Below are 12382 nucleotides of genomic sequence, written 5' to 3'. Positions count from 1 at the left end.
GGGGGGCCTGCAAAGGTAGCTGCACCACTGCCATCGCCCCAAGGGTTAGGGACCACAGCAGGAGAGTCCCAGTATTATGCTTTTTAAAATGTTAGAAAATAATAGTGTTTAATAAAACTGATCCCTTGGAGTAAAATAAAAAGTTTGTAAGATTCAGAAATTCTCAGATATTTTTCAAAGAACTCAAAGTATTCTTGAAATGCTGTAGCTATTTTGGAAAAGTAAACTTGGATATACAGGAAGGATTTTAAATGTTTCAATATGATAGTTTTAGTTTCCTTTTACTAATTTTTTTCCTGTTCTCTTTCTGCTTTATTTTTTGGCTAGAGATGTGAAAAAAAAAAAAAAAAAAAAACAAAGATGTGAAAAAAAAAAAAAAAAAAAAACCAACTCCCTGACTTTATAATATATACTGAATTGATATATCTAGTAATTTCTTCAAACAATTATATTTTCTGAGTTCTTTCTGGGGGTAGTTTTCACATAGTATTAAATGACAATGGGGAGATAAATTACACAAATTTATACATTTTGATGGAAGAAAGACCTATGAGCACTGAATTCACTCCTCCCTAGAACTCTCAGCTCAGAGAGTGAGCCTGAATCTAATTTTTGCTATCTCTTCCCTACTTTCTGATGAAGATATAACAGCTAAGTATAAAATAATTTTCAACTACTACCTACGCTTATCCTTTTACCATGGAATCACAGCAACACTCCCCTGCACCTGCCCAAGTTACAACAACATCACTATGCCTATGATCTTTGAGTCTCAGGTACCTAAAAATTATTTAAGCAGAGTCAGAAAGGAAAAAGGAAGAGCATTTCCTAGTTGCAATTCTGAATTGCAGAGGAGGCCAGTAGGAATAGGGTGCTGAAAGAAAATCAGAGAAAAAACAGTAACAAATGTCTAGATGAAGCTAATTTCACTACCAGAGGGAAGTAAAATAAACATCTCTTTCACTTTCTAAAATTTCTGATGGCAGTTTATAAATCCACATTATCAACAACTCCAGTCAACAGACCAGTATCTATTATAAAGCTATCACATCTGATCATATTTGCAATCTCATATTTTGCATCATGTGGCAATATTATTCCCTCTTTAGTCATGAGGTAGCATGGTATTTTAGTAAAAATGAGAACTAAGTTATTTAATACAAAATTTGGTATTAAGGCTCACAGGCAAAAATAAACAAAAATTGTCTATACAAATCTTGCAAAATAAAGTCACTACTAAAACTTTACTAGTAAAAACTTCAAGATGCATTTCATCTGTAAGTTATACACAAATACTTGGAGGGAATAATATTCACTAACTCCTGTTTTGTTCTGATTTTTCCTTTTATTCTATCAACATCTTGCCTGCTATCTCTGCCTTGCATGGTAATTAGCCTTCTATTCTGTACTGAATGATATAGTATTCAATGACAGCAATGAATTTTCTGGTGATTCTTCAGAACAAAGAGAATCTACCAATTTACTTCATAAGCAACTGCCACCTCCTCAGGTGGAAATGGACCAAGTATTAAGTAAAGAAGCACTTCAATCTGAAAAGGATGAAGGAGAAATTAAAGAAGATATGGAGCAAAAGAAAGAGACCTCTGGACCTAGAGATCAGGGAAGACTTCACAAGGAGGGGAAGAGCAGAGGAGAGAGAAGGCAGAGGCCTGGAGAGAAGAGGAGGCCCATATATCAACGACTACAGAAAGGACGGGAGGAGGAGGAGAGGGAGGAAGAGGAGGAGTGGGAAAAAGAAGAGGGGGAGAGGGAGGAGAATGAGAGAGAGGCGGGAGAAGAGGAAGAAGGAGAGGAGGAAGAAGAAGAAGAAGAAGAAGAGGAGGAAGAGGGCCCTGTAAGAGGAGATGTGTTTCGAACACGCTCTCGAGTCTTCTCGCCTGTTCCTCCCAGAGGCAGGCCACGCCTGCCAAGTGGGTGCTCTCTGTCCTATAAGACCATCAGCTGTGCCTACGTTGCCCTCACCCAGATACCACCACTGATGGCACCAGAGATAACGAGTCTGGAACTGGTTGGTAAGAGATGCTGACTTCTGTTTTCATTTGTGTTTTGAAAGTACATGATTTTCATTGCTCTCTGAACATTATAATTTCACAATAAAAACTAACCCCAAATAGACTAATTTCATAATCTTTGAACATATACATTTTTTAAAAAAACATAGGCATTTACTGAAAAATAGCAGTTAGGTATAAAACAAATATCTCCAGATCAAATGATGATTTCCCACTGACTTTTTAAAAAGTTTTTTTTTTTTTTTTGGGAGAGATTTTCACTGTAGGGCGCTTGCGCTCGCCAGACAGACAGAGAGAGACATAGAGACAGAAAGCGAGAAATCACCCCCCAGGGGGGATGGTCACGCCACAATCCCTTCTCCTCCATTCTCCTCTCGGGATCTTGGGCACGCGCGCACACGCGCCTGGCGTGAGTTTTAAGCCACCGGGTCCGGGACACGAACCGCGGTCGACTACGTGGGAGTCCAGCGACATAGCCATTACGCTAACTGCTGGTTCCCAAAAAGTTTTAATAATATAGTAAAAGTTATTTTTAGTGTACAGTTCTTTGAGTTTTGACAAATGCAGCTACCACCCCAATCAAGATAAGGAATATTTCATTTCTCCCCTCAAATCCTCATGTCTCTCCCACCACCAGGCCTTGGCCATCAGAAAACTAATGTTTTCTGTCTCTATAGTTTTGCCTTTCTTAGAAAATCCCCCCCCCCTTTTTTTGGAGAGGTTTTTGCTGTAGGGTGCATGCGCTCACCAGAAAGACAGAGACAGACAGTCAGAAACCGAGAAATCACCACCCCAGGGGGCTGGACACGCCGCAATCCCTTCTCCTCCATTCTCCTCTTGGGATCTTGGGCACACACGCACACGCGCCTGGCATGAGTTTAAGCCACCAGGTCCGGAACACAAACTGTGGTCGACTACATGGGAGTCCAGCGACATAGCCATTATGCTAACTGCTGGTCCTGAAAAACCCAATTTTTGAAAGCACAAGTCGTGGAAAGGATGAAAGATCCTTCCTAGGCCCCACTGACCTGGTTTTACAAGGTCATCTACATGGCTTTTACAGTTACACAGTTTAGTTCAGATAAGCTCACTCCCTGGGCTCGAAAATCACTGAATACTGTGCTTAACTAAACACCGGATCAAAACTTCACAGAGTTAAAGCAAGCAGGAGCCTTGGTATGTTGAAGTCATAGTGGTATAATGCTATATCTGTGGGGCCTGAGAGATGGTCTTCCCAAGATTCTTACATAGATCAGAAAACATACTCACAGGTGAGTGACTGAGATTTTATAGAAGAAAATGGCAGCATGTTACCAATTGGAGGAAACAGCAATGGGGAACTATAAAGAATAGAAACATGTGTCTGTATAACTTCTAGAAATACACCTGTTGTAAATGTGTAACATGACCAGAACTTTCTATCCCTTTTTTTTAGAATTATTTATTTTTAATTTTATTTATTCATTTACTTATTTTATTTTGACCAGAGAGAGACAAATACAAAAAGAAAGAAAGCAAGCCACCAGGTCCAGGACTTGAACCATGGTCATGTAGGAATGTCCAGCACCTTAACCAACCCCGTCACCTGCTGGTCCTCATGACCAGAACTTTCTAGCAGAGCACATTCTAGCTGTTTGAGACAGCTCCATCTAAAACCTGAGACACTAGAGCTCAAGGACTCTTTAGACAGAAAATCCTGACTGTGTTCAACTGTCTAGTTCCAGTCTTATTTGAACATGGATTTTTATACATGTCTTCTGTCCATGTTCCGAGTGCTGCTTGTTCCTCCAGATAAAGCTGCCTTGATACTGGTGCACATTCATGCATACACACATACACATGCCTGTACACATACATGAGTGCATAAATGTGTATGCACAGCCTAAAACACAACTGCTGCATATCCTAGGCAACTCCATCACCTCCATCCCGGATGAAGCGTTTAATGGATTACCCAATTTGGAAAGGCTTGATCTGAGCAAAAATAATATCACCTCTTCAGGCATAGGCCCCAAAGCATTCAAGGTAAATACACGTTCCAGTCTGTGCAAAACTGTCCACCTGGATGGATTCCCTTTGACTTGCACTGGCAATGGTTGGCAGGAGGAAAAGTTGTTTTTTTTTTTTTTTTTTTAAGATTTGTTGCTATAGGACAGGTGCTTGCCAGAGACAGAGAGACAGAAAGCAATCCCTTCTCCTCTATTCTCCTCTCAGGCTTTTGGGGAGGCATGCACACATGCCCAGCGTTGAGTTTTAAGTCCTTGGGTGTGGGACTTGAACCGCAGTCAACTATGTGAAAGTCCAGTGATGTAATCATTATGACATCTCCTGGTCCAAAGCTAAGTGTTTTTAACTAGTAGTTACCATTCTAAGTTAAGAAAGTTTGATCGCTACTGGCCTTTGGCTAAAGTGAAATGTAAGTTAAGAAACTTTCTTCCCTGATATTCCTAAACTGTGTTCCTTCCAGTTTCCTCTTGAATACAGCCTGCTGTTGAACAGTTTCGGTTTTACCCTCTGGGCAACTACAGTAGCATCAATGACAAAACTAATGTTCTGGCTTTATGGAGTAATTCCATCCCAAGGACTTACATTCTGGTTTCCTAGTGCATGGAGTATGTTCAGGGAACAAAGCAGAGCTTATCTGGAAGCTCTGGTAACATCTTCAGGTCAGGAACTTCCTTATTTCTGTGCAATAGGCAAAATCTGATGGGGAATATTTGGGGAGTAGGAGGTACTGGAAAATGAATGGGCCTAGGTGAGAAACCAGCAGGTGGCATAATGGTTACATTGCTGGACTCTGACGTAGTTGACTGCAGTTGGCATCTCGGACGTGGCGACTTGAAACTGATGCCAGGTGTGTGTGTGTGTGTGTGTGTCCAAAATCCCGAGAGGAAAATGGAGGAGAAGTGACTGCAGTGTGGCCTCAGTTCTCCTTGGGGGGTAGAATTTCTCGCTGTTTCACTGTCTCTCTAGCAAGCGTGCATGCCCTATAGTAAAAATCTCTTCTTGAAAAAAAAAAGGGGGGGGGCTAGGTGAATATTAGCATGGGGCATGTTGGGAAAGGGGAGGGAGGAAGGGGACAGGAAAGAGCATAAAATAAACCTTCAAAAGATACAGATTGGACTTAATTTTCTTTTCAAAAAGTTGAAAGAAAGGGAGGATCAAGAAGTTTCAGAGAAATAAAGAAAGGAGGGGTATAGAGGTATAAACAAAAACTCATAAATGTGTATGCTTTCAAAACTATGAGTAAAACACCTTTCATTCCACGAGGTCAAACTTTCATTCCCTGAGGTGGCCTTCTGGGTCTCTGTTCACTTTTTGGACAAACCACTGGCCTCTTACAGTCTCAGTCCCTAGTTCTGGTCTGGCATGTGGGCTGGCAGGTAAGAGGGCCCCAGGGTGCCTGCTTTAGGCTACCCAGCCCTCCTGACAGAAGTGGCCGGACATAGGGGGTCCACTTCCTAGATTTAATCCAGAGAAAAATGTCCTTTGCCTTAGGATTCTCTGCCCTTTCCAAAATGGTTGACATCTAAATAATTCACTAGAAAAGTGAATCATTCCTAGAGGATGCACCACAACCCACCCAGCCTCAGTTCTCCAGTAGGTTTGGCCAATGAGCAATTCACTACAAATGTGAAAACACAGTTTTGCAGACAGTCACCTCCTGGGTGTTGGAATAACTTGTAATATTCATATCATTTCTTCATTCTGAGAAATTTCCACAGTACAAAATGGGATACTGTATGACCTGCTTCCAAGTGTAACTAGGAAACAGATTTTTAAAAATGCTAAAAGAATTAAAATCACTGTCTTAACTGTTAGCATCCATGGCAGATTCAGATTACTGCATTTAATGAAATTTCTGTATACTTCTGTAAAGGAGAAAAGCTAAGTTCTAGTAAAATGTGACCGAATCAGTTGCTATAGTAGCTTTTTCTTTCTAAAGCTATAGTATAAACATGGGTGAGTTAGGTACCAGGTCATCAGGTGCAGTTTGTGGAAATGTCTGAATCAATGCTACTACCAGGATGAGTATCTGCCTGTAGGGGCTTTGAGGACTGCCATGTGATCTGCTCCCTGGTCTGAGCCTGAGGACATGGAGTGAGACTGTCACTACTTCAGACTGACCTTTATGAGAAATGTGACTGCACGAGAAATAGTAATTTTTTTTTTTTTTGGAGAGGTTTTTCGCTATAGGACGTGTGCGCTCCCCAGACAGACAGAGACATAGAGACAGAAAGCGAGAAATCACCCCCCCCCAGGGGGGATGGCCACGCCGCAATCCCTTCTCCTCCATTCTCCTCTCGGGATCTTGGGCACGCACGCACACATGCCCGGCGTGAGTTTTAAGCCACCGGGTCCAGGGCGCGAATCGCGGTCGACTACGTGGGAGTCCAGTGACATAGCCATTACGCTAACTGCTGGTTCCCGAGAAATAGTAATTTTGACATTTGCTTTTTAAGGTTCTGAAGAAGTTAGTAAGTTTGAATATGGATGAAAATAATTTGATACAGATTCCTTCAGAATTACCATCTACATTAGAAGAACTGAAAATCAATGAGAACAATCTTCAGGCCATCGACGAAAATAGTTTATCAGGTATCTCACATTTGTTTTTTCACTTGGGTAAAAATTTTAATGTCAAATGAATAGCTCATACCTTTATTTTTAGGTCATTTTATTATTAAGTTGCTACAACTTATTTTTAACTACTGATGGGTAAACTTAAAAGGTATGTTAAACTGCTTATTATCTCTAAAAAGCACTCTAACCATAAGTATGACTTCCAGTGATTCCAGGTTCTTGCCATTCATAGTATAATAAGTCTACTACGAATCCATAAACCCAGCATGTGTTCCCCGTGCTGCCATGTGGATTCTGCACCAGTGTTTCTGGTGGAACTTATGGCTGAGGCATGGCTGTGTGTCCTGACTGGAGCTCTTTTATCTCCATGGCTGAGAGGCCCCCCTCCACTCTTGCTGCCCACCTATTTTGCTATTTAACTTGCCCAGTGTTGGCACATGAGAATTGCTGTGAGATGGAATAAATTGGCATTGCACAGGAGGCCAAGACACTGACTGAACCCAAGCGGGAGCACAGGGACCTTGTGGCAGTCACACTGGTGTGGCCTGTTCCTGAACAGCTGGCTCTGGGACTTCTGGTACTCAGGTGTCACCAGGTCTTGCCACATCCATAGCCCATGGATGTGGGTGTGTGGCTGCCACACTGGCCCGGCTTTCTGTGCGTTTGGCACTGCTGGTGTGGGCTGTGAGCAGGCTTGTGTCTGGACCATGTCAATGGCTGACATCACTGGACAATGTCCGTGTAGAAGAGGCTTTGGCACATCTCATCGTTCATGGATTTTCCTGACGCTCTGATGGGACTGCGTGCCTCCCTGAGAGAAAGACGGCCTCGCTCCTGTGGCCCTTCCTGACAGTCTAACAGCGCTGAGCACACTGCTCAACATTTCCGGCTTTCTGAGTTTCAAATGTCTGCCGTGTGAATGTCAAGAAACCCAGCCTTGAGGGGAATAAGACAACCCAATTGTTTCCTTCAGCTCTCCCAAAGTTTCACAGAACAAAACACTTCTACTGATGAGAAAAGGACAGTAATAATGAGAACTGCCAGCTCTAAGGATTACATAGTTATGGAAATACTCAATTTCCAGATGGATTTCAGGATACACATGAGCAACATTAATAAACACAAATTTTGATGGGCTTTGCCATATGGAAAAAACATCAGAAAACCTCATTTCTAACTGCTGGCTTAAACAGAGACCAAAAGGAGCACTTCATCTAGAGCAAGTGTCCCGGCAGGCTGCACGTGAGTGACACGTGACGCCACATGGTAGCTGTCTTATCAAGAGGGTACGTTATACAAAATAAGCTCTCAACTGTGAAGGCATTGCACACGTCCATGGAGCCACTCCTCTGCATGCACTCCATGCACGCACACATGTCCGTGTTCCCAGGGTGCGGCTGTACAGTCTCAATCCCACGCAGGCAGCCAGAGGGGATGCCTCCTGTGTGGACTGAACTCCTCGCCCTGCTGTGGTGCTAGCCCCTCGGTGCTGGGTTCCCCTTGTGGGCAGCTCCTGTGAGCCCTGCTGTAGGGGCAGTCAGGCTGGGCCAGTGGGGCAACGCTGTCCTCCTTCAGTGTGAAAGCTCAGCCCGACCATCAGCAGCCACTGCCTTCAGGTTCCCCTCTTGTGGCAGCTCCTCACTCATGACCTTTTGGGTTACAGTTCCAGAGAGGTGGTGAGCACATGCTCCATGAGAAAAGAGCGTGGGTATAGGAGTGAAGCGAGGAGATGGCTCTGGGTGCTGTGCACGCTCCCGCAGGTGTGGGGAGGGAGGCAAGAGTGATGGAGTGACGGTGGACCAGGAGAGCCGAGGGCAGCATCCACTGTCCAGCTGAGGAGGTGCAGGAGCTTACCTGGGGAGGAGCTGAGGAGGAAGGGAAGACCTCACACTGGAGGAGAGAAGTGTAAAAGCAGAGGGAGGAGTAGGATGAAAATTGCTTCAAAAGCATTGTCTTCACTAATGACCAGAAAAACCAAATCATGATCAATGGTTGCGGCTTTGCCAGGGCTCCAGGAACACACCCAAGGTGCCATGTCCATATCCTGTAATGGCACCCCATCCAGCACTGAAGGGCTTCCTGCCTCTGCCTACTGCCTGCTCAGGAGTCTTTCCTACACCCACGTCAGGTCTCACCTGCATGAAGCTTTCTCTACTTCATCCTACTTCCTGCTGCAGCCAGGGCACAGCTGCCAAGGACGCGCGGCATGGCACTGTGCTGTGCTCCTTGCTCAGGCTCACCAGTCCACTTCTAGTCACTGTTTCCCAGGGGAGAACTTCTCCACTGCAAAACCTCACCTGTGTACTGGAGAAACAGGGCGGATTCTTGGTATCTTCCACTTTGGAAACTAAGGAGAGTTACAGTTTACTGGCTGGGTTCTTTACTGCTCGCTGCTCAGCTCATCAACTGATCATAAACACCGTCACCAGATTAATCTTTGTAAAATGTGGCTTTTGGTAAGGCTCTGTGGCCTGGTAGGTAAGGGAGCAGGATATCACATGGTCAAATGTGCTGTTTGAATCCTGGTCCTGGTAGCTTGAAAGACACCAGGCACGAATATATGTGGGCCCCAAATCCTGATGGAGAAGGGACTGTGGTGGGATCATGCCTCACTGGGGGTGCTTTCTCTCTCTGCTTCTGTCTCTTTCTGGAGAGTGCACTCACCGTCTGGCAAGTTTTTTTTTTTTTTTTTTAATGTGGCTTTTGTCCTGCCTCCTGCCCCACACTTTGGGCCTAGAGAGTGAGCTGGACCTTGTGCTGGGGCATCCAGGTGCTCTCTGGTGTACTCCGTTGCCCATGGCCTCCTCCAGGGCTGTCTTCTCCCCTGAGCACACTCTTGGGCCCTTGAGTTGCATGTGCTCCCAGGTTGCTCCGGCCTGGGAATTTTTCCCATTCTCTCAAAATCTTTGTACCCTGTAGAGTGTGGCAGTGCCATCCTGCTCACGTCTCCACTGCTTTCTCTTCTCATCCTCCAGCAGTTACATCCAGTCTCAATGCAACTCTCTTTGCAGTCGCCTCAGAGGATAAAGTCGGACGCGGCATTTGGTGCAATGCCCGCAGCGAGGGCTGACTAGGAAAACATCCCCTATTCTGGGAACTTTGGCCACGCCCTGAGCCTCGATTCAAAGGCCTCTGGCTCTGGTTGGTCTGTTCTCCAGTGCTAGCTTCCAAATGACCTGGATCGTACCTCTCTGAGGCCCGTGGAGACAGTGCAGAGCAGCTTGTTTGTATAAAGGCCTTTCTTGGTAGCTCAATCTAATGCGTGGGGGAATTTTTGATCATTGCTCCTTCAAAACTTCCACTTGGCTGCAGTCTGTGCCAATCAGTGAGTAAGTACGACGGGAATTTAGAGCTCTGCTTTATTTTCAACTGCCTTATGCAGAGATAGAAGGCTTTGCCAGGGGAGTGTGTTCCTCTCTGTGTCCTGAAAAAGGGCTCATCATGGCATTTCACCCCGCCCAGCAACCCCCGTTGTGCTGCACTTCATGCCTCTGTGTCTGCACCAATGCCCTCAATGGCCTTCCACAGCCTTGTCCTTCCTGTCCACGGAACGAAGGCCCCTGCTCAGCCAGCACTCCTGTGGCCAGCACGCCCATGGCCAGCATGCCCATTGCCAGCACTCTCGTGGGGACTTCCTTGACACTTGTTCTCCTCCTCTCTCTTGCTTCTGGTCCTCATACACACTTTCTCTACAGCACCTCGATGCTTCCTTACAGGCCTGCCTCTCCACGGGACTGTGTTCGTCCTGGTGGGATTTGGCATGAGTCGAAAGCACTTAGGAAAAGGCCAGAGGGGGATGCGAAGATAACCACGATATCTGCCCTCCAAATAAAACGAACACCTCGTGTGACAATTTGAAAAGCTACAGGAACCATGTTTCTCAATTCTCCTAATATTCTGATTTTTTTTCCCTAGACTTAAATCAGTTGGTCACCTTAGAATTGGAAGAAAACAATCTCAGTGAAACCAATGTCAATCCTTCAGCTTTCAGACCTTTGAAGAACTTATCTTATCTGCGTTTGGGAAAAAATAAATTTAGAATTATACCCCAGGGTCTTCCAGCTTCTATTGAGGTACTGACATCTTGTGGTATTTTAAGTGGGTTACATTTTAAATACAGTACACTGCACGGAGGCACACTACTGGGATGTCAGTCAGACTCTGCCCTTCTGCTGCCACATATGGAATTGGAGAGTTATTTTTTCTCCAAACAATACAAAATTTTGAATCAAAATTGTAATTATTAGTAGGGATCCCTCATAAAGTGAAAAATGGTACTGCTGACAGCTTTTGGGGGGGCAGTGAGGAAGAGAAATGAGAACTTAAACTCAAACTTCCAAACGGTATCCCCTCCCACAAAACAGTTTCAAGTGCTCCAAACCAGAGCACGCAGTTGGCCGCACACTGCACTTGTGCTCTGTCGGACCAGCCTGTGCACCCATCCGAGTCCCGGGGACACCACGGACACCCTGACCCGATGGCGGCTCTGCATGGACGTAGTGCTGCAGAGAAGCTGTCCCACCATCCCAGCCACTCGGTGGTTTGCACATTTTGACCAGCTCCTACCGAGACAGTACTGTGAGTCCTCCAGGCCCAGGGTCTCGTCCTGTTTCCTTCTCCTCTAGAGATGGCTCCTGGCTCCCTAGATGTGCGGGCTCCTTGCTGCAGGGTGTGGTCCTAAGGGTCTCTGGGAGGAAACTACCACACCTCATTTCCTGCAGCAGGAACACTGAGGTCCAAAGAGACTAAAAATGTTGGCAGGCCAGCTGGAACCCAGGTTTCCTTATCTGAGCTCCCACCACCTGGTTATCCTGCCAGAGGGCGGAGTGGAGCTTCCGCCTGGTGTGGCCCTGCTTGCTGGAAGAGAAGGCCATCTGTAACCTTCTGCTGGCGTCATGGCGCCCTCTCTTCCTCATTCCTTCTATCTCTGGAGTAAGAGACAGAGCTGGGCCTCACCCCTGTAGTGCCATGGTTGAGGGCAATGCATGAAAAGCCATACCCTACATGCCAGCTGCACTTTGAATCCTGGCCTTGGCTGCTTGAAAACATGCTGGGTGCATGAAGATATGAGCCCCAAATCCTGACAGGATGGGAAATGGAGGAAGGACTGTGGTGTGACCATGCCCCATGGGAGGGGCTCTGTTTCTCTCCGTCGTGAGCACATGTGCCCTCTGACAATGAAGAGATCCAGAGTGTTAGATAACATTGGAATTTACCAGTACCTGGCTTTACACCAGATCGTAAGACACACAGACTCCTGGGCCTATTCAGGACATGTTAAAGCATAGTCTTTGCAGGGCAGGACCAGATATACATAATTAAAAAAAAATGTTTACTTATTTGTTAATTCAGCAAGAGAAAGAGAGAAACCAACCCCAGCAGAGTCTCCATGCGTGATGCACACCCAGTCTCAGCTAGTCCAGACCACAGGCACAGGCCCGAGCACTGAGTGCTCAGGGAGACAACGGAGCTCAGTATCATCACGCACAGCATTACCACTGCTTTGCTGTGGCCGTCTTATCACTTTTGTTACGTCAACATTTTAAACTGACAATGCATGACCGCAGTAAAATACACAGACATACAATCTGGACAGTATGAGAGGGACGTGCCCACTGACTCCTGAACATCCCACCCCGGCTTCTCTCTCTCCCAAGGGACCCACATCCAGTGTGGGAGGTACTGGCACACAGGTGTATGGCCACACAGCATGTACGGCAGCCTGTCGAGGTTCCTGCCCACGGCCTTCCTCCACTCTAATTCCA

At 45.7% G+C, this 12382-nt stretch overlaps 2 protein-coding genes across 3 annotated transcripts in view; one reads left to right on the top strand and one right to left on the bottom strand.

Annotated features, from left to right (window-relative positions):
* Positions 1–12382, bottom strand: part of CENPP (centromere protein P) — a 273851-nt gene that overhangs the window by 78443 nt on the left and 183026 nt on the right. The gene's annotated exons all lie outside the window — the stretch shown is intronic.
* Positions 1–12382, top strand: part of ECM2 (extracellular matrix protein 2) — a 43786-nt gene that overhangs the window by 22140 nt on the left and 9264 nt on the right. Inside the window, exons 4-7 of one of the 2 annotated variants that reach the window (XM_027765526.1) lie at positions 1461–2033; positions 3943–4058; positions 6497–6632; positions 10533–10690. In XM_027765526.1, coding sequence (XP_027621327.1) covers positions 1461–2033; positions 3943–4058; positions 6497–6632; positions 10533–10690 — 983 coding nt within the window. Of the gene's footprint in view, positions 1–1394; positions 2034–3942; positions 4059–6496; positions 6633–10532; positions 10691–12382 lie in introns of both variants that reach the window. The other variant, XM_006161456.3, reaches the window with a different exon arrangement.

The sequence above is a fragment of the Tupaia chinensis genome, unplaced genomic scaffold, assembly GCF_000334495.1.
Source record: "Tupaia chinensis unplaced genomic scaffold, TupChi_1.0 Scaffold138619_1, whole genome shotgun sequence".
In the NCBI taxonomy this organism is placed as follows: domain Eukaryota; kingdom Metazoa; phylum Chordata; class Mammalia; order Scandentia; family Tupaiidae; genus Tupaia; species Tupaia belangeri.
This window is presented reverse-complemented; position numbering and strand designations above follow the sequence as displayed.